At 39.7% G+C, this 22,146-nt stretch overlaps 1 protein-coding gene and 1 pseudogene across 1 annotated transcript; both read right to left on the bottom strand.

The window, feature by feature from the left end:
* Positions 1-930: 930 nt before the first annotated feature.
* LOC134214098 (probable 4-coumarate--CoA ligase 1) lies at positions 931-2,712 on the bottom strand. The gene is given in 3 exon segments (XM_062693539.1): positions 931-1,293; positions 1,295-2,044; positions 2,120-2,712. Coding segments are annotated over 3 exon segments (1,647 nt in total). The 5' UTR covers positions 2,686-2,712; the 3' UTR covers positions 931-962.
* Positions 2,713-6,827: 4,115 nt separating this feature from the next.
* Positions 6,828-22,096, bottom strand: LOC134207331 (smoothelin-like protein 1; annotated as a pseudogene).
* Between the last annotated feature and the right edge of the window lie 50 nt (positions 22,097-22,146).

Raw genomic sequence — 22,146 nt, 5'->3', positions numbered from 1 at the left:
TGTACAGCTTTTTCAAACGATGTTTACCAAGAAAAGCTATTTTTAATCAGAAGTGAACCCCTTTGCAGTATTGCACGGCCCACAAAATTCAGGAAAAGTTGCTTCCTGTCATAAATATCAATTAAATAATTCAGTCGTATGCATGTTAGGCCGGAAATGGGGTAAGAAACCCTAATCCACTAAACTCAAAAATCTTCATTGAGCATTGCCAACCTCTACCGACCATAAATACAAATATGGAGAGTCAATATGAACAAATGCTAAATTATCAATCAAAGCAATCTACCATTTTTGTATACGAGGGGTCGTAAATGAGACAATAATTTTCGCTCAGGAGTCTAACAAAAGGCAAATTGCTCAATACCTATTTCTGAAAAATTCAGTCGTCACGTGGAGGATTGTGGCAATGGATGCTTTGATAACATGTGCTATTTGTTTTGTGTATTTTTTTTTACATCTATCAGAGCCTTGGAAAATGATCACGAAAGTTGTCAACAAGGCACAATAGCATCTGCTGGGTAAAATGGGTAAAATGAGCGAAAGTAACATCAATCAGAGAATCAATATAAACAAATAGAGGCCGGTGACTTCTTGGATGGCCACGAACATCCTGGCTGCGCGTGGTGGAATTGGACTTATGGAACCTGGGCGTTTATGGAACCTGGAGGAACTCAAAACCGACGATCATATATGACGGACTATACAATACGCCAGGTATAGGCGTAACGACGCTGTAGTCAGCCAGATATCCAGATACCAGGTAGTTATTTAAAAATGATATATACTTGCAAGTAATAGTTACTTTACAAGTTTTCAATATTGTGTCTTAATCTTTTTCCCCGACGACAAGCAAAACTGACGTTCCAGATCCTAACATACCTACAGCCTCCTACAGCAATCTTCCGGAGTAAGTGTAATAACTATAAAAAATATAGTAAAGTTTTTTTTCTTTATTTTGCAAATTATGTGCTGCTCTTAATAAGTAGAATTAATTTCCGCACCTCTCGCCGTAATATTTTGCCTGATGGCGTCAAAGGAAGCTTTTCTGCGAAATACACACCGCCTCTAAGATGTTTATAATCCGGCAACAGATGATTCACTCTTTCGGCTATTTCCGTTGCATCTAGATCGGCGGAGTAATTCTTTTTCCTAACAACAAGAGCCGTTGCCAGATCATTCGGCTCCCCTGGGATACCGACAACGCATACTGCTGCAACTCCTTCCATTTCTTGAATGACACTTTCAATTTCTGTCGGAGAAATCTGAAAGTTGTTATACTTGAACATGTCTTTTGCGATCCACTACATAGAGGTAACCGTCTTCATCGAATCGTCCAATGTCACCGGTATGAAGCCAGCCAGCGTTATCCAACATGTCGCTGTATGCTTGGTCATTCCCGTAATACCCCTGAAACATATATTCCGCCTTCACAGCGATCTCGCCTTCTTGACCACTTTCCAGAGGATTCCCATTGTCGTCGATGATTTTAAATTCAATACCGGCTCGCGGAAACCCGACTGATCCATCTCGATAGAGCTCCTGTTTGCTGAACGAGACCGAATAAGCAACCTCCGAGAAACCGTAAGCAACTTCCATCAATCTTCCGGGTATCAGTTTTTCAAAAGATCGCTTCAAAGACGTCGATACGGCGCTTCCACCACAGAATACGATTCGAACGCTGGAGAAGTCCGATGGTAATGCCTGTCCTTCGTGAACAATTCCATAAGCTTGAGTTGGTGTTATGCAAAGGGCCGTCACTTTGAAGTTTCTGATTAGATCTATCGCCAGCTGGGGTTGATAGGACTGACGGGTTATGATACGAGTGGCACCCATCAACGTACCGCACAGAAGGGTGATCAGTCCGGATAGCCAGTACAGCGAGCTGAATGCGAACGGTCGATCACTGGGGTGACACTCGAAAAAGTTAGCTGCATGAGCTATGCAGATCGAGTGCGACAGACAGACAGCTTTCGAGCGACCTGTGGTACCCGAAGAGCACACAAGGATGGCCAAGTGCTTGACGGGATCCGCGATCGTGGTTGGTCTGCAAAACGAAATTGTTCACGCGATATTAGATGTTTATCTACTGTCAGATGTGATCATTAAAGATGATACCTACACAAACAGTTGCTCTTGCCCAGTCGCCACCATTAGACGATCTACTTGATAGTGTCCATCCACAGAATTGCCCATAAGAATAATTCGCGGAGTTATCTCAGCCGACTTGCTAGCAGCGACCACTTCATCCAAAATGTCATTCTCACAAAAGATCACCGACGGTCGGACCGTCTTGAACATATGGCTCAAATCATCTCGTTCGAACGAAGGATCCAGCGTATTGACTGGAATGCCCAAAGCGAAACAAGCAAACAGCACCGGGGCCGTGTGCTCTCCATTTCGGACAACCATCGTGAAAATTTCCTCGGAATGAGGCATTTTCCTACCGTGACCCATTTTCATCAGGTTCTGAGCGATTCGGATCGATCGAAGGCGCAGTTCGCCCCCGGTAAGCTCAACGCCACTGTCGGCGCTAATTTGCAACACTTTTTCGTTATTGCGTTCCAGCATTTGCAGGATCAAATCGCCTAGGTTTTGGTGAGGGTTGAAGATTGGTTTCCTCCGCAGACCGCTCCAAATCTTCGTTGACGGGTCGTAGAAAGTGAGAACGTTTTTCAACGGATGCATGATCGGCAATTTAGTTAGAGCGATGTGTTCGGATAAGGAATGCAACAATGACTGGCGGGATGGTGCAGATGAGCGAGTAGTTTCATACGGCAGCTGGTATCAACTGCTGGACATACGTCCGGTGCAATGTTTTGTTTGCTTATGTGCTTTAGAGATAGTTTGTGAAATTCGTTAGCACTGGACCATATAAGGAAAACAAAGGGAGATTGCTTCAGCTGCTCTAATCTAATCTTCATTGAAAGGTTTTTCTACATTAGATGAAAGTCGAACTGCAGAGAAAATCCGAAGATAGTCCATCGCTACGTTGTGTTTGCACAACTTCGAGTTAAGGTCACTCCTGACGGAATCCAAGATTAAAAGTGCTCGCGTTTTCGGGGGCACACCACTCGATACGGAAGCAACGCACAACTGTCATTTTTATTATTTCACGCATGCTGCGACGCAGCAAAGCTAAATCAACAAAAATGACAGTTGTGCGCCGCCTCTGAATCGAGTGGTGTGCCCCTGAAAACGCGAGCACTTTTAATCTTGGATTCCGTCAGGAGTGACCTTAACTCAGCCTTATCGACTTTTGTGCAACACTAAAAGATAGAAGGGAGAAAAAATATTTGCAGCTGGAAAGCGGAAACAATGTTGATATCGTACTTCACCATCTCAGGTATGGACAAGTTTTAGTATAATTATTTACGTAATTTGCAGATAGGCTAATCTATTTTCGAACAAAAGAAAAATATATACATTTTATTACATGAAAGACTACCGTCACAATAATTTACACTTTTTCGGCTATTAATACCGTCATCGGGGGCGACAATGGGTCAAATGGGGGTGAGAATGGGTCACTGTTTCAAGTACTTCCCTCCCCTCGGATATGTGATCTTGCCGCGATGGGTGGGCTTACGCCATTAGCACTGATATGGCAACCAAAGACATATCCTGTCGTGGTAGTATCACATGTTGACTATTTTTGTTTGGTGCCGCGTCACATATCTGGCATTACTTACTTGATACTTGACTCTTCGATGAACCTACGCCGAATGGAGTATCTTTCTCCACTGGACTCGATCCTGGGCCAATCGCTTCCAGTCGCCCTGAACATTGAGCGCCCTCTTCAACTGCAAAAAGTCATCGTGTACGCGGCCTTCCACGAAGCCGGCAGCCTCTTCCGGGTTCTCTACTAAATATTATCTTTGCTTTACTTCCGGCATACGAACAACGTGTCCAGTCCACCGTAGTCTGCCGTGTTGTATAAGCTTAACAATATCCAGCCCTTTATACACCTGGTACAACTCGTGATTGCGACGTGCGACGTCGCCAGATACCGTTCTCCTGTTTACCGCCGAGTATTGTCCGCAGCACCTTACGCTCACACATTCTGAAAGCTCTCCTTTTAACGCCATGGCCGTATAAAGCCACCGGAAGAATCAGAGTAGTATACAGCGCGAATTTTGTATTCGTTTGCAGACTACGAGACATAAGCTGGTTACGAAGTCCGTAATAAGCCCTATTTGCAGCTGTAATACGTTTTTTAACCTCGCGGGTAACATCATTATCGCACGTCACTAATGTTCCAAGATACACAAATTCTTCCACCACTTCAAATTTTTCACCATCCAGCACCATTTCGCTACCACCACCACTAATGAACCCACGTTGATTGCCAGCGAGTATATTTCGATTTGCTGGTATTGATCGTGTGCAATCCTCACTGTCTCCCTCTTAAAAGGCACAAAAGCCTCTTCCATGGCACGATGATTAATCCCGATAATATCGATATCGTCCGCAAATCCCAGGAGCATATGCGACCTTGTGATAATGGTACCTCTTCTTTGCGCATCAGCTCCCCTAATCGCTCTCTCGAGCATTATATTGAACAGTAGAATCGAGAGTGCATCACCATGCTTTAATCCGTCTAAGGTAATGAAAAATCCCATCAGAAATGTCTACTATTGTACTATTGTACAATATGTCATTCTAAATCTTTCTTGTAGAATTTTCTGAAGGATTTTTTTATTGAATCGAAAGAGTTTTGATAAATATCGGAAGGAATAAAAAATGATTTGAAGTCATATCTGGTTAATTCCCCATGAATAATTTGTAATACTGGAGGAACTTTGAAGAAGCTGATTCCAGAAGTAATTCTGATCAAACGGAGGGTCTGCAAATCGACCTGATCGAACCACCTGTACACCTCGTCTTATTGTGCGACGTAGGATCACTATCGAGAACCATTTTCAACGGATTACTGTCCGACATTCTGAAGACGTGCCCTGCCCACCGGCAACCGTTTGTAGCAAAACGCGCCTGTTGGGTAGGACTCCAATCATATCTGACACGATGACCTCCGGCGAGACTGAAGGTTTGGAGTCTGAATCTGAATTCCCAGCGAAAATGCCAAGGGGGTACCAGGAACAATGCCAAGGTCAAGAAGGCACTTTCGGATAAAATATAAACATATACTACACGACCAGCTCGTCATTGATTATTAATTTTTGCTGCATAGTACAAGCGTTTATTTTCATGATGTTATGCACTATTTAGGATGTTACACTTTTCTTCCTTGCATTCCGGTCAAGAGACGGGTTGCAATTTATCAGCGCAACATTATCAGACCAATAAAAAAAAAACTCATTTAAAACTATTCTGCAGGTGTTGTTATATGAGTAAAAGCAATTCGATTGCTGTGGTTCAACAGCTCTAAGGTAAATTATCATAGGGTTGTTTATTGCCATTTTTTAGGTGTGTGAATAAGTTTCGAGGGATTCCATTGTTTAAGGAGATCGTAAGTGATGTACACCTCTCTTTTGTTCCATTCCTTTTCTAAACATCTGTGATGGATATAAATCTTTTCGTCTCCACCCTGTTATAGCTATAATTTTCTCCATTTGTTGTGTGTATCAAAAATATATATAACAAAGGGTTCTAACTACTACACATTAATTCTTTACATTCAATCTCTTTCTAACAAACATTTGTCTCTTTCCCTGTTGATGCTACAAGATGACTGCTATTTCTTTTGTTACTTTTAAGGAGTACTAAGCAAAGGTTACAGATTTAACCAACACCGAACGAAGAGTTCTAGCAGGGTGTGTGTATGTGCGTATGAGTGTTTAATTTGAATGGGATCAACCCAACATAGTTCTGCATCTGATTTATTCTTCAGAGTGTATGAGTGCGATTGTTTGCTGCTCAATTGTTGGAGTTGTTGGTTTTCCGTGTATTTGTGTGTATGTGCGTTTCGCTGTTTTGCATCTAACCTATAACTAGTATTTTTCTAGCTCAATGAAAAATAAGAAAGGTTGCAAGAACAAAAGCAAATGTTTCCCATGCGACGCAGAAGAACAAGGAACCACTCTCTTTTCGCTGTCTCTATCAATCTGAAGAAAACATGTTGCTACCATTTTATGTTTATATGGGCGGCTACTATCTCTAGTATTCATATATTTCTATTTAACAAAAAACATAAATTCCTTACTGACGACGGATCACAATCACAATCTTTTCGAGTCTCTCTCTCTTGGTTGGCGGTTTTATCGGACAAAACTTTCCTTAAGGCAGCTTTCGCTCGTATTTCTCCTAAAGTTACATTAAAAAACTATCTCTGCCAGATGGAATCTTCACTGTGGTGCAACTTGCTCTGTTGGTGTTTTACTAATACGCGCTTATCCAATGTTACTCCTTAACTGCTTACGATGGTCCTAATCCTATACTTTTTAGCTGCGAGCGAATAAATCCATAAACATAAATAGTCAAATAATATTAAAAACAAATAAATTAAAAATAAAACAATTTTACTGTTAGAAGCTTTCTGGAAGCAGTTTTCGATGAGTAATTTTCTCAAAGTGTAGCATTGTAACAACATGCAGCGGATTAAAAAACTAAGGGAGGGCCAGGAGGTATACCTTTTTTGGCGAAGGCAGAAATCTGGTTTGTTTTCTACTTTCAACTAATTGACTTTATATATTTTTCGAAGAACGAACAAGTGGGACGAGGAATTCAAGAAACTACGACGCAGCGAGGTTTCCCTAACTCAACTAATTGACACTACCCCAGCTTTTCGTATTTTAATAACTGAAGTGCACAGCGGTGGATAAAGTGAGAATAGTGGGGGTTTGCCGAATTTCCCCTCCTGGTTTCAATCCTCATTTTTTGAAACGTCGGTAAATCGATTGTACGGCCAATATGTAAAAGGCACCATTTCCAATCGGACTTTCGCATTTACAACCATATCTTCAACATCCAACAGTGGCGCAATCCCGGCTTTTTCGCTGCAATTAAAGTTTTGTTTTGAAAAGGTAAAAAAGAAATGTTAGCAATAAACGTGACAATATATAAAACCTACTATGGACTATGGAAAATTAAATTTTAGTGTGTAATTCATTTTAAAATGTTCTATTTGTCCAAAATGGCGTAGAGAGAACTAAAAATGTTTTTCATTTTTTTTTCAAGTGATTCCGGATATAAAGGGGTATCTGTTTTTCATTATTAATAATATGCTCCTACTATCAACAACATTTATTCACTAGAAACAGGAAATTTAGAGCTCCAAATTTGTGTCGTGTTTTGTTTGTTTATCCGACATTAACTTACTGCTGAAAAAATCCACAAACATGCGAAATAAAACAATTTGCGCACCAATTCTTTGTTTTCGAAGATGGTATTGATTTGGGTACATGGTATGTAATTCGAAGGGAGCAGCTCCCCTATTTCATCATTTTCTGTTCAACTTATTCGAGATTTTAACATGAGTTTTCGATCCGTATAGTATAGTATTGTACCAAAATGAAAAAGAATCCATAATGTTCGATAATGTTTTTAAATGAAATTGATTGGTATTTGACACTTATGGGTTTTCAAGTCTTCTATTTAAAGGTTTCCGGTTTTGAGGTGGTGAGCCAACAAACCTTTTACGTATACTTAGTATGCGAGAAAGGCAAAAAACCTAAGAGCTATATGGAATGGATGAAACAAGAAATTAGAAACAAACATTAGAATAGGGAATGAGTAGATGGCCGTGGACCCCGTGCGTATAATGGACCCCCTAGACAAAATCCCAAATTAAACGCTGGAATCGACTTCGCTGTTCAGCATGATAACTTCCGTCGGGTGAAAGCTGCTTCACGTAACAGGACAGCAGTTCCATACGATTCGTTGAAGAGACAGGAAGCAAAAGATTCCAGTTATATTAACTAATTTTGTAAATGTAAAATATGTTAAAAGGGTCCATTACTAGCACACAAGGGGGTCCATTACAGGCACCCAAAGACATGTGGGAATGAAACATGTTGATCAAATGGAGGGACCAGAATATGTATATAAATAAACTCGACGATGCGTCTTATGGACCCAGGGTGGATAATAGGTAAGCTGTTTTAAATGTTTGGCTTAAGCACGAATTTGTTTCATGTACGAAACACGATGCTGGTACCAGTTGGCTTGATCATCTGGCGCAGCAAAAACCTACAAAGATTTGTCAAGAGGCTCGCTCTGGCTGAGCGACTGAAGTAAATTTTAGTCGTAAGAAGGTCCATTACTACCCGAGCAGCTGAAGTCAGACTAAAATGGTATTGCAGCAACTTGATAGTGACCAAAATCTAGTCGCATATCCGTTGCAGTAAACTATGTGGGACATGTGTGCTACTTGGGTAGGCCGCTCACTCCCCTAATATGTAGGCTAGGATTTTTGTAAAGAAATTAGGATGAAACATGTAACGAACGCTTTCGCAACACTACCCTACAATGCAATGTACCATGCGCCCCATATGCTTTAAGCTCCTATCGTGCTGCCGTCGTGACTCAAAATTGCAAAATAGTTGCCATAAAACTATTCTATTACACTCAAATAAAAAAAAATGACGATTCTTTGTTGCCGGAAAACTAACGAAAAGTCTTTGAAAACAATCGGCTGCAATTTATTGTTAACACACTCAAGATAATCCAAATACTAAATTTTGCGATACTCCAAAAGGATGAGTTAAAAGTGCGATTTGTTTCTATTTGTTTTCTATTTTAAGTATGAGCAAGAGACTGGCCCTGGAAACAAAATGTTTTCGATTTATACGGGATACCCCCTTTCCTGGTTGTTGGCTTTGCGTGATGTGCACATGGGGTACGTGCTGTTAGTAAATGAGATGTGAACAGTCACTGCATTCAAATATGCATCGCCATCTATAACGCAGCAGGCAATGCAATTGCCTGAGGTGTAGGTAACTTAAGGCTCCGTCAGACTTTGCAAGCAAATCGCTCGTGTGAGCGAATGATTTCTGAGAGCACTTGCTGTTGCAGTCACACGTAGCAGCTTTTCACTTTCAGCAAATGTCAGATTTACTTTCGTACAAATATAAACAAAAATCTAATTCCATTCCTATTTTTGCAGTGCAACACTGCCACCTGAAAACTCTTTCCTTTTGCAGGCAAACATTTTTCTGCCGCTTGTATTTTTATTGTGGTTTGAAGTTACATCGTTGAACACTATTTTCCTAGAAACTAGATCTTATTAAAAATTGAATGCGGTCGGTTGCGTTAAGATCCGTTGAAAAACATCCGAGATATGGTCATTTTAGTAAACCTGTTTCCGGATACTATGGTCAATTATGTAAGTATATCCTACCAATCACGTATATATTATCCGGTACCATATCAATATTGGTATTAAATTTCAAGATTTTTCATGGAGATGCTTCAGCATATTCAACATATTCAGGACGATCAGTTGCCCTGAGCACTCTGTAGTAGGTTCCAGGTGCCCCGAGGAAGTGGCCAATTCGAAAAACGTTCAGAACCCTATCAATATGGGTATCAAACTTAAGATTTTTCATGGAGGTGCTTCAGGAAGCATATTCAGGACGATCAGTGGCCTGACCACTCTGTAGTAGGTTCCAGGTGCCCCGGGGCAGTGGCCAATTTGAAAACGTTCAAGAACCCTATCAATATGGGTATCAAACTACGATTTTCCATGGAGATGCTTCAGGAAGCATATTCAGGACGATCAGTTCACCTGACCGCTCTGTAGTAGGTTCAGGTGCCCTGGGGGAAGTGGCCAATTTGAAAAATGTTCAGAACCCTATCAATATGGGTATCAAACTTCAAGATTTTTCATAGAGATGCTTCAGGAAGCATATTCAAGACGATCAGTGGCCCTGAACACTCTGTAGCAGGTTCCAGGTGCCCCGGGGGAAGTGGCCAATTTGAAAAACTTTCAGAACCCTAACAATATGGGTATCAAACTTCAAGATTTTTCATGGAGATGCTTCAGGAAGCATATTCAGGACGATCAGTTGCCCTGTCCACTCTGTAGTAGGTTCCAAGTGTCCCAGGGAAAGTGGCCAATTTGAAAAACGTTCAGAACCCTATGAATATGGGTATCAAACTTCATGATTTTTCATGAAGATGCTTCAGGAAGCATATTCAGGACGATCAGTTACCCTGGCCACTCTGTAGTAGGTTCCAAGTGTCCCGGGGAAGTGGCCAATTTGAAAACGTTCAGAACCATATCAATATGGGTATCAAACTTCAAGATTTTTCAGGTGATACTTCTAAATGCATTTTAAGAACCAGCAGCTATCATGACCACTCTGTAGTAGGTTTCAGGTGTCTTGGGGAAGTGACCAATTTGCAAAATGTTCGAAACCATATCATCATAGGTATCAAAGTTCAAGGTTTTTCATGGAGGTGCTTTTGGACTCTCCTGTCGAATAGGTTCGCCGCCGCACGAAGTTGACCATCTACAAAACGCTCATTAAACTGAATTCGGCCTCTATGGCCACGAAAGTTGGACGTTGCTGGCAGAAGGACCAACGCACCCTTGGTTTCGAATGGAAGGTGTTGCGGACCATCTATGGTGGGGTGCAGGTGGAAGCCAATGGAGGGTGGTGGTGGAGGCCAATGAACCACAAGTTGTAACTGTTAGGAGAACTACCCACACGGTCTGTTTTTCATTTGATGGTTAGGTGCTGCCGATGATGGAATCGGTCTTTCCTGTAGGGAATATAATCTTTCAGGATTATAACGCTCCGATGCAGCGAAGATCATCAATACGTATCACTCGCATATCCGAAAAAAAACAAAGCCAAAGCCGCTGTGACTTTCGCTACATAAAGCCGGCTCCATTCTACTCGATCCATGGCCTCGACGTCTGCGAAGATCCGCATGGCCGTGTTCCACTTAGTCGATCCACCGTGACCGCTGCACGCCTCTTCTGCTTGTACCAGTCGGATTATTATCGAAGCATCATCTCCAATCAGGTTGTCGTCTGACATTCTGGCTTTTGCCCGGCCCACCGTAACCGCCAAAACATTACCGTGTGGGTAGTTCTCCTAACAGTTACAACTCGTGGTTCATTTGCCTCCACCACCACCTCCATTGTCTTCCATCTGCACCCCACCATAAATGGTCCGCAACACCTTCCATTCGGAAACTCCAAGGGCGCGTTGGTCCTTCGCATCAACGTCCAACTTTCGTGGCCATAGAGGAAGACCAGTCTAATAAGCGTTTTGTAGATGGTCAACTTCGTGCTGCGGTGAACTCTATTCGACAGGAGAGTGCAAAAGCATCTCCATGAAAAACCTTGAACTTTTATATTCATTTTGATATGGTTTCGAACATTTTGCAAATTCGCCATTTCCCCAAGACACCTAGAACCTACAACAGAGTGGTCATGACAGCTGCTGTTTTTCAAATTGGCCTCTCCCCCGGGGCACCTGGAACCTACTACAGAGCGGTCAGGGCAACTAGTCGTCCTGAATATGCTTCCTGAAGCATCTCCATGAAACATCTTGAAGTTTGATACCCATATTGATAGGGTTCTGAACGTTTTTCGAATTAGCCACTTCCCCAGGGGCACCCTGGAATCTACTACAAAGTGCTCAAGGGCAACTGATTATCCTGAATATGCTTCCTGAAGCATCTCCATGAAAAAATCTTGAAGTTTGATACCAATATTGATATGGTACCGGATAATATATACGTGATTGGAAGGATATACATAATTGACCATAGTATCCGGAAACAAGTTTACTAAAATGGCCATATCTTGGATGTTTTCAACGGATCTTAGCGCAACCGCCGCATTCAATTTTCAATAAGATCTAGTTTCTGGGAAAATAGTGTTTATCGATGTAACTTCAAACCACACAAAAAATACGAGCAGCAGAAAATGTGTTTTGACATAGCCTCCGAAAATCCGGAACATCTCCGGTGTCCGGTGGCCAATATTCGTGACCGTACATGTTCCCAAATCTTGACTAAATTTGCCGTCAGAATGCTTCGGTTTTGTCAATTTCATCAATTTTTCGAAAAGTTATAAGGATTTGAATTTGGGCCAAATTTTGCCTAACCCCTGTAGGTACCCAAGATGGGGAAGGTCATTTGGCCGAAACCCATTCAGCCGAAAGCCATTTGGCCGAATGCCACTAGTAAGTAGTGGCGCGAAGCGCAATAGTAAATAGTGAGACGTCTCCCTTTCTACCAAACGACCCTTTCTACTAAACGACCATTTCTGCCAAATGACCCTTTCTGCCAAATGACCCTTTCGGCCAAACGACCCTTTCGGCCAACGGACCCTTTCGGCCAAATGACCTTTTCAGCCAAGTGACCCTTTCGGCCCAACGATACTTTCGGCCAAACGATCTTTTGGCCAAATTACTTTCGGCCTAATGGTCTGTTCAGCAAAATGGTATATTCGGCCAAACAACTTTCGGCCTAGTGGCATTCGGCCAAATGGGTTTCAGTCAAATGACTCTTCCCCAGGATCCCTACTCCCGACCACACCATTCATCACCATAACTAAAACGGAAGGAATTGTTGATATGGTACTTATTTTACGAGATGCCATTGCCACGTTCATAAGCACCTTTGCGTTTGGCATTGAGGAAGGCATTCGTTGGGTCAAGATTTGTCTGATGCTGGCAATGTGAGCAAGGTAAATCTTACTTCTTACTCCAAGGTAAAACTTACACCACGTAAAGGTGTCTACCATGCGTTACAGGTCGATATTCAGAGAATATTTTTTACATCAAAGACAAGATCCTGGCGGATGCCGCGTCTCTGTGCGATATAGAATGGGTCCTACGGGAACCGATCCGTTTAGTTACGTTTCAGTGATGGCAAAGAAATGATACTGGATTTGCGATCGAGCCTCAACCAAATCAACTTAATCGAAGATTTGAGAACTTAAGTCACTGCTAGATGTGCTGTCCTTGGGTGGCGACTAGAGTGGGGCGTCATGGTCATTTTTTCAAATCAATGGTTTTTCGAAGCCATTCTGGGTCCTGAACAAGTGTGCCGAATTTGGGACCAATTGGTTGCTTCCTCGCTTTCCGCATCGCGTTTGAAGTTTATATGGAAATTAGTATGGGAGAAGGCATAATTTTGCATTTCTACTACTAGATGTTTCAATTTATTGTAAACCAAGTGACACATTGCGTTAAAGTATAACCCAAAGGATGCCGAAAAACTTTGCTGAAGAAGGCACGTTGCTGGAACGCCCACGAAAAAAGTTATAACGCTTCGAAGATTGAGTGTTCAAATCATATGCAAAAAATCGTTTATTCTGCCAGCACTGCTGAACTACGTAGACCAATAATTTAACTGAGTGTTATTTCAAAATAATTGATCCTACTGGGCTGTAGAGCAAATGGGAGCTATCTGGAATCATTTCACAAAGAAAAAAACCGACAAGACTGAAGATGGGTTTTGCCCTTCGATAACCGATAACCGTCCGGTAGTGCTGGCAGAAACATTGATTTTTTGCATATGGTTTGAACAATCAATTTTCGAAACGTAATAACATTTTTTGTAGACCTTCCAGCTATGTACCTTCTTCAGCAAAGTCTTTCGGCATCTTTCAGACTATATGCTAACGTATTGAGTCACGTGATTGATGATAAATTGAAGCCGCTAATAACAAAAATGTAAAAAAGTACGTTTTCCCATACTAATCTCCATGTAAATTTAAAACGCGATGCGGCATGCGAGGTCGCAACCAATCGAGCCCATATTTTGCACAGTTGATTAAAGATCCCAAAACGATTCAGAAAAACCTTGATCTCACTTTATCGGACGAAATTTTGCGATTTTCCTTACAACTGCGCCCCACTCTAGTGGCGACTCATTTTGAAAATAAAAATTCCCTGATTTTTTCTGGTATTTTTTTCCAGGATTTTCGTAAAATTTCCAGGATCTGTCTGACTTTTATATACCTGGAAGTTACAGAACCGATCCGGTACGAGACCCTCCAACATCTGAAAAGGGAAATCCCCATACAAATGAAACACATTTCTACTTAACACGAAAATAATTCGTGCAAATGGAATGAGATTTGATTTATGGAGATTCTTGTAGACAAGAAATGCCTACTATAAAGCTTGAGACCCCCTAACCGTCTTCTGAATAAATTGAATGTAAAAACAAGTTTCAGAGTATTAATCAATATTGGGCAAGACCAAGTATAATTAAGTTTGAAAAGTACATAGAAAATTGATAATTATTGAAGTGATTATCATTATAACAGAAGTGCCGGTCAATCAGTTAAGTGAATAATCAGTAAGAACGTTGTTCTCTCTAAAGATGACTGGTACAATAATTTTGAAACTATGAATATTTGATAACATTGAATGTTTGAATTTATTCCTGGCATTCTTTATTCCGTTTCAAGCATTATGAACCTTTAATTGTATTTAATCGTCTGGAAATTGTTTAGTAATTTACTGGGAAATACTATAGAAATTTTTGAAATATTTTCTGAAACATCGTATATTGTCTTCAAAATTCAGGAATTCTTAGGAAATTTCATCCAGGAGTTCCTTCAGAAACTTCTCTTAGAATTTCTTGAAAAAATCATCAAGGAATTATTTTAGAAATTCATCCAGGAGTTCTAATAGGGAATCCTGCAGACATTTTTGAAAATACCTTGTAGAATTCTTTAAAAAAATCATTCAAAAAATCTTTCAAGCGTTCTAGCAGAATTCATTCTAATACTCCTCCGGAAATTCCTTAAAAAATCCTTAGGTAATTCGTTAAAGAATTCTTCTAGCAATTTTTTATGAAATTCTTTTAGAAATTATTTGAAAAAACATTAAGGAAAAAATCCTTCAGAGTTTCCTTCAGAATTCTTTCTGCGAATTAGTTTAGATATTGTTTAAAATATCCGTCAAAAATTGTTTCAGAATTCTGCCGAAAATTCCTCCAGGTATTCCACTGAAAACCCGTACATCAATTCTTTTCCTTCAAGCTCCTTTAGACCTTTCTTTTGGAAATTCTTTTTGGAAAGTCTTTCGGAAATTCCTTCAGAAAATCCATTCTATGAGGAATTCATTCGAAAATTCCTTTAGGAATTCCTTAGTAATATTTGCAAAAAAATAATCTTCCGGAATGCCTCTTCAACAATTACTTCAGGAGAAATTTTCAAAGGAAATTCTGAATTAATTTTTAAAGAGTTTTTAAAGTAATTTTGGAATTATTTTCAGAGAAATTCATGGAGATATTTTTAAAGGATTTTTTTTAAACAAATATCCTAAGGATGTTTCCATTGAATTATTGAAGTAATATCTGATAGAATTCCTGAAGGAAAATAAAAAAAATCCGTACGAAAATTCTAAAGGAATACCTGTATGAGACAATTCGAATGAATTTCTGAAAGAATTTATAAAAGAAATCGTTGGAGAAACTTTCAAAATTATTTCTAGCTGAATTTTCTAGAGGAATTTTTGGCAGTTTTCAAAAGAAAAAAGGAAGATATTTTGAAAGGAGGCTTGAGGTGATTGTTGAAAAAATTCCTAAAGAAATTTCCAGAATTCTTTCTATCAAATTTCCAACGTAATTGCTAAATACCTCCAGAAATTGCCTCGACAATTTTTCCACGAACTGCTTCGAAAATTCATCTAAAGTTTATTAAAATCAAAATTAATATCAGAATTCAAAATTTACAGAAATATTGAGTACACATTCAAATATAATGAAAAATATTCAATTTGGTGGGTCATGTGCCCCATCGTGCACCAGTTTAACTCCGCCAGTGTTCAAGCCCACAAGAAACAAAATATATCCTTCTTGAGTTTCATTTCTATTGCTGATTTCCCTGATTGAACCAAGAATTCCCTGTTTTTTTCAGGTTGATAATAATTCCATGATAATTCGAGGCTTTCCAGGTTTTTCCAGGTAGTCGACACCATGTGTCTTCCTAGATCAATAAGGTAGTTCAGTTTGATTGGGGAGAACTGAAGAATCCGTCTGCAAATGCGTCAAATAAAAATAGACATTTTTTTCAGATACGGAGAGCTATAGGTAAGCCGTAGAAAGTAGTTCGTGTCCTCAAATCGGACGTTTCCAAGTGCTTGCAATCTTGGCTCAGGGTTCGATCACTTCCAACTTCTTTTCCAACCCCTCCACCAGCTTGATGTGGGTTGCACGTTTGCCTTCGATTCTGTCCTTATTCTTGAAATACTTTTGCAGACAGTAAATCTGTTTTTTGCCTCATACAACAAAGTTGTACCGAAAGGCTATCCCACAGTATCATATCTGAGCAAATGTCTGTATGTCCGTGTGTATGTGTGTGCACAAAAGCTTAGAAAAACATTAAATAACATAATAACATATAGTAATCCTTAGCCGATTTTCTGGCAACAAGTGGCCTAGTTGATCACTATTGAATTTGATAACGATCGACTGTTGCGTTTAAAAGTTATCATGAAGATGGTACATTGACATATATTAGTTAGTTAGTTAGTAAGTTAGTTTTTTTATTGGCGGAACGGAGCTCAAGCAGTTTTAGCATCCGCTTGTTAGGCGGTTCCAGATCGAAGGTAGGAGATGAGACACTGGTATCAAATTTCAAATAGACGAGAAAAAATAATTCTGTTCATTGAAGGCTTTTAATTCGCTTCTGATTTCCTTTCTGACGATCATGGTTAATGGTCAGTTTCAACTAACATAGGCTCTGTCTCAACCGTATATAAAAAATCAATCCGCTTTCCGTTTCAAAAATGTTCATGCTGCTTCACTTAATAAAATTAAAAAAAAAAAGATCTTTACAAAAGCAAAGTAAACTTTCGTGACCCATACATATGAAAAAAAAAAAAAAGTTGCGTTGATCGCATTTAGAAAACCTGACTTCGATCACTAAGGCAATTTTGACAGGCATGTGGTGGATTGAGGCGATGAAAGCTTTGATAACACGTGCTTTTATGTTGCAGATAAATTGTGCTCAAAAAATATATCAAAAGTAGTCATTTTATTATGAGGAACAAAATATTCAAGCAAGAAACACAAATGTTTTGACCCGGGCTGACACGAAATGTATCTGGTCACTTTACATTTAAAACATATAAAAAAATTGTTATCCATTTCCCATTTTAGCTTCTCTGTCACGAAACAGACGTAATGAACGAACTAACCGATGCATGCTGCCCATTCGTTCCGTCATCCAACTACCATTATCAATTGGATAATGGATTCATAAACAAGCTGCCGAAATTATTCAATCAACGTTTATTGAATTTTGATGTAGGAAACATATAGCAAAAGTATATTGAAACAACCTTACCAAATTAATTCATTTCAAATTTCCACATTTTTGCACCGATTGACGCATGTTTCTTTGCATAAATCACACAACCGCACTGTTTTCTCGACAGAACACGTCGGTATATATCCGGTAGTTTGCGATTTTTGCGTTATGAAATTTGTGAATGGGCCCTTCCTTAGAGGTTAAAAACGCCTTCGGTGTCAAACGCATGTAGTCTGGAGGCGCATGGTACATCATATGTTAGAGTCATGAATGCGTTTGATCTCACATTAGATATTTCACTTAATGGATTGTAGAATTTCTCAAAGATTTTAGCAAGCAATTGCGAAGGAATTCTCAATAAATTTTTTATATAGTTGCATAGCATCTTTGAAAGAATTTCTCATGGGTTCCGTAAGATAAGCAAAAATATATCAAATTATTTGAAAGGGGATCGATCGGATGACAGTCATAGCTTTTTTTTAATTTGGCGTTTGATTCTGAGAGTTCTAAGTTGATTTCAAAAGGGATAATTGTCGAAATAGTTATTACGGATTCCAAAGAGTTTCCGAAATTATTCTGTCGCCTGTCGCTTCTGATGTAAAGTAAAAAATTGATTGATTGATCCTGATTGATGAAATCAAATCCATAATGATTTTGAAGGTTTGTAAAAATATTTTTTAGGAATCCTTCAAAAGAAATTGAAAAAAGATTCAAAGGAAACACATCGACACTGTTGTTTCGTAAGGGCCAATGTCGCAAACGTAAACAATGCCTTTGCAAATTCCTCAACAACTAGGACGGCTCCCAGCTGACAACCACTTGGAACTGGTGGCGGTCCGCGTCTTCTATCGAACGTAAGTGGAAAATACCACCAGAAGGCTCTAATCTTCCTGAAATCAGCAGAAGTCAATGTTTACGCTTGCGATTTTCGCCCTTTTGAAACAACAATGTCGACATATGCTTTTGAAAGGGGTTCAAAAAGGGAGTTCGCGAATCGCGCTGATTAATATTTTGTCACCCGTGGCTTTTAAGCCTACCCATCCAACATTAGAAAACGGTAAAGCGCTTATTCAACCAAAAACAGTCTTCTTCAATTAAAAAATTAGCTTATTTAGCTTAAATTGTTTGTTGCAATGCTATAAAAAATGTCATTACGCTATTAACGTTCTGTTTGTTCCGGGTTTAAAATAAATTACACACCAAATTTAATGGATAGATGAACAAATGAATCGTAATAATACTTACTCAGCCACTCGGAAGGCGAGTGTGAAATTATGACGTCGTTGTTGCGGTGTTAATTTGGTAAAATCAAAAGCGTCTGGAAGGAAATGGTGAATCAGCGCACAAAATGCCATTCCATCTGACCAGCTGGTGGAGAAGTTGTCTATCTTAACGTTCTGTGGTTGTGGTGATATAGTTGGATGCGACGCGAGGGTGAAACAAATAAACGAAAACGGAAGTTAAATATCGTGACAGTTGTAGTTGTTTGATAAAATTAAGAAATGTTTGACCTGAAAATAAAAATCCACAACCAATTTTGTTCAGTGTATATCAAACAATTAGAAAGATAGCAAAGAAGCATAGTTTTGGTTGGTGCTTAAGCAGTAAACATAGAAACCACATCCATATAGTAAAAGCCAACACATAAATTACAAGGTTAGATCAGATTGCAAACGGTGAGTGGGTTGAAGGGTGGGGCAGACGGAAAACAGAAACAAATTTTGGGAAGTTATTTAATTTCCTTTGAGTGAAGAATGATTGACAGCTCTAGGAAATGAGGAAATTGAACTGTCCCTGAAAGTCAGACATTTTACATGGTTTATTCTTATGTGATAACGCTAAGGTTAGGTAAGAAAATACTTAAACATATTTGAGTAGCGAAATGTAGTCCTGAATTCATCCGCTTACGTTTTGTTTGTACAGAAAGGGCAAGATAGAAGCGCAGCTGTCAACATCAAGTGACATTTTACATTTCCGTGGATATGTGCGTAAAAACCGTGACGGTGACGGATTGAGCAGAAAATGTAAACAAAGCAGAACAACAGGGGTAGGAGTAGAACAACATCAATTTTTGTGTCACACATAATTGGCGCCCTAATTGACAACTCAGGTGTTGTTTGGTGTGTTTCTTGGTGTATTTGCAACGGTTGCTTTTTAAGGGAGCGATTGCGGTATATTAGGTACCTCGTATCCCCTTGTCTTCATCTGGCACCACTGCAACAGTTGGTCCTTGACAGTGGCTGCACGGCGGTTCAGTGACGGATCAGTGAATTGAAACATAGGCCCAGCGGTGGCACCCGGTGTCGATGGGGTTGACGGTGTTCGGGGGGAACTGTGGTTGATCGACGGGGTTGATTTATTTTACAGTTTTTTTTATTGGATGGTGGAAGTTCGTTTTATATTCACGGGGGAACAGATGTTTCAACACACAGTAGCATATAGGGAAAAAGAAAAAGAGAAAGAAGAAAGGGACAAAGAGAGTCACAATGAATTTGAGCTTACGATCTGAGGCTGAACAGGGGAGAAGGGCTTTACGCGCATCCATTGCCGTTCGTTCGTTCGAGGAAGATGGCAACACTGGTTGAAGTATATGACGTTTATTTGTTGATTTAGTAGGATTGTCGGTTCTTCTGATGGAACTCATTACTCGTTAAAGCTTTCCAGTTGTCATGTTAGAGTGACTATGGTTTATTGTTAGATTACTATTGCTGTCTACCGAGTTGATAAATGTCCATGTCGGATGATTTATTCTAACACGTTTATGTCGACTGATACTTTCAAAAATTAGTAATGATATGTGTCTGATATTACAATAAGCAATTATGATAATGTTTGAACTACTGGAAGAAGCATGATTCGTTTATGGTATGTATAAACAATCTTTTACTCGAAGTAATACTTACTTTGGGGGTGATTGTGATGTGATGGAATTTTGTTTATCAAGTTGTCGGAATTTTGCCATCGCGGACATGGGTTTCGCTGGGCCAACCGTTTTGGTTGTCACTGAAATAATGCGAAGTTCGACGTTAGCTTTATAGAGTGGCTGAAAGTGACATATGAATAGGGAAGAAAAACTCACCTGTCGTTCGGGTGGTTACCATGCCGCCATCTTGGGACTGAACCTTGGAGGATGACGTAGTGGTTGTTTCTGAAAGTACATGAACAAGTATTGTTAGATTCTAGCTGATTAAGCAAGCTTCAGCGGGAAGTCTATCAGGAATACAGCAGACTTTCGCTAATTGCAATATTTTTGAGCTCCGTTGTAGAATAGTACGTAGCAAAGCATAACGATTTTGAATCAAATCAGATAATAGCATTAATTCGAAATTAAAACTCCTTGTTTCTTTCGCAGGCTACTATTTCACTGAAGAGCAGTTCGACAGTTTAACCAAAAACTGAAATCACGAAGCAGAAATCTTTTGTTATTATTATTATTTTTAGAGTAAAATTTCAGAGAGTTTTTAAACTCTGGTATTTTGAAAAAATCTTATAGATTTTTTTTGTTATTTTTGCTAAAAATATCACTATTTTCGAGGATAGAAAATCTCCGAAAACTCAGCATGCAAAATTTCTGTTAAATAAAGATTACGTAATTGAGAACTAGGAAATAAAAATTCTGTTGTCATAATCTGTCCTTCCATAGGATATGCCCAATGATGGACATACGTGGATGAGATCTCAGTCTAAAACATATTACGAATTTGAAAATTTAGTCAGTATTTACAGCGACAAAAGTTCAACATAACCTTGACGTATATTCTACGGATGAATTCAACATAATCACATTTTTTTTGGCTTTAAACTGTTTTCAAACCACAATAAAACCATTGACCTGAAATCTAACCTAAAATATTGGTTTTACAGTTTACCCAGGTAACCATAAGCATTCAAATATGCCGTATGTGCGACTATAAAGGCTACCACAGAGCTAACAAACTTCATACTGGCTCTATATTAGCCCTGTATAGCCGAAAAGGCAAAATAAAGTGCTAATGGTTACCTGGGTAATGCTTTACAGTCGAAAGGTCTTGCAGTTAGCGAACGCCTATTGTACTTAGGAAAAGGGTTAATTCGTACAACTAAGAGGAACACAAGCTTAACAACTACTAATGCTAACAAGTTTGCTTTCAAAACTACATATACTGTGAATAACAAATGGATAACAATGGTGAAATGAGCGAGCGGAATTTTGCTTCAATTAATAATGGCCAATTCAGGTCTGCTGGTCGCGTTTCATGAGGATTCAATATCCACTGAATTAGTTTTGATGAGAACTGCATGATACAGATAAAACCACACACACTCGCAAAAACAGGGACATGTTTTCTACCTAAAAAATGCCACACCGCATGGTAGAGCAGTAAGCGTCTATTCGCACGAACATAAACAATGCTGCCATCTTGACGCAGAAGCATGCACTAAAATTGGGCGCAGGGCAATTCCGACGACTACACGCATGCTGACAATTATGGGCGCGTGGGCAAGGCACACTGTGGCAGCGGAACACGTCAAACAAAACACTGAGAGGAAAACGTAGATGCATTTCAAACTCACAGAGCTCTCTACCGATGCGTACAGTAGGGTAGAGTATTTTGCCATTTATTTTGCACATCAATCACATAGTCGAGGGTTGAAAGTGCGCCATGGCGGGTCCATCTCTGCGACACCGCGCGCGCTTGGTAGTAAAGGATGCACATCAAGACAGGAAGACGCTTGCACGACCAGTTTGCTTTATTTTGCCGCAGTGTTGGTAAATAGTAGTAGTAGAATCATCCGACTGTTGCTTTGATCAGTGGCGCTTTCTGGCGCTATCGAGCGCCTTGATACTTCTTCTATCCGAAAATTGTTCAACGCAATTCATTAACAGTGACAGCGTGTTCAAAAATAGAGCACTTCTTCACCAAACATTCAAAAGTTCATGTCCCCGTAACACCAAAATGTCCGGTTTCTTTCCAAAC

The sequence above is a fragment of the Armigeres subalbatus genome, chromosome 1 (assembly GCF_024139115.2).
Source record: "Armigeres subalbatus isolate Guangzhou_Male chromosome 1, GZ_Asu_2, whole genome shotgun sequence".
NCBI classification, from domain to species: Eukaryota; Metazoa; Arthropoda; class Insecta; order Diptera; family Culicidae; genus Armigeres; species Armigeres subalbatus.
Note: the sequence above shows the minus strand (reverse complement) of the source record. Positions and strands in the feature narration are given on the sequence as shown.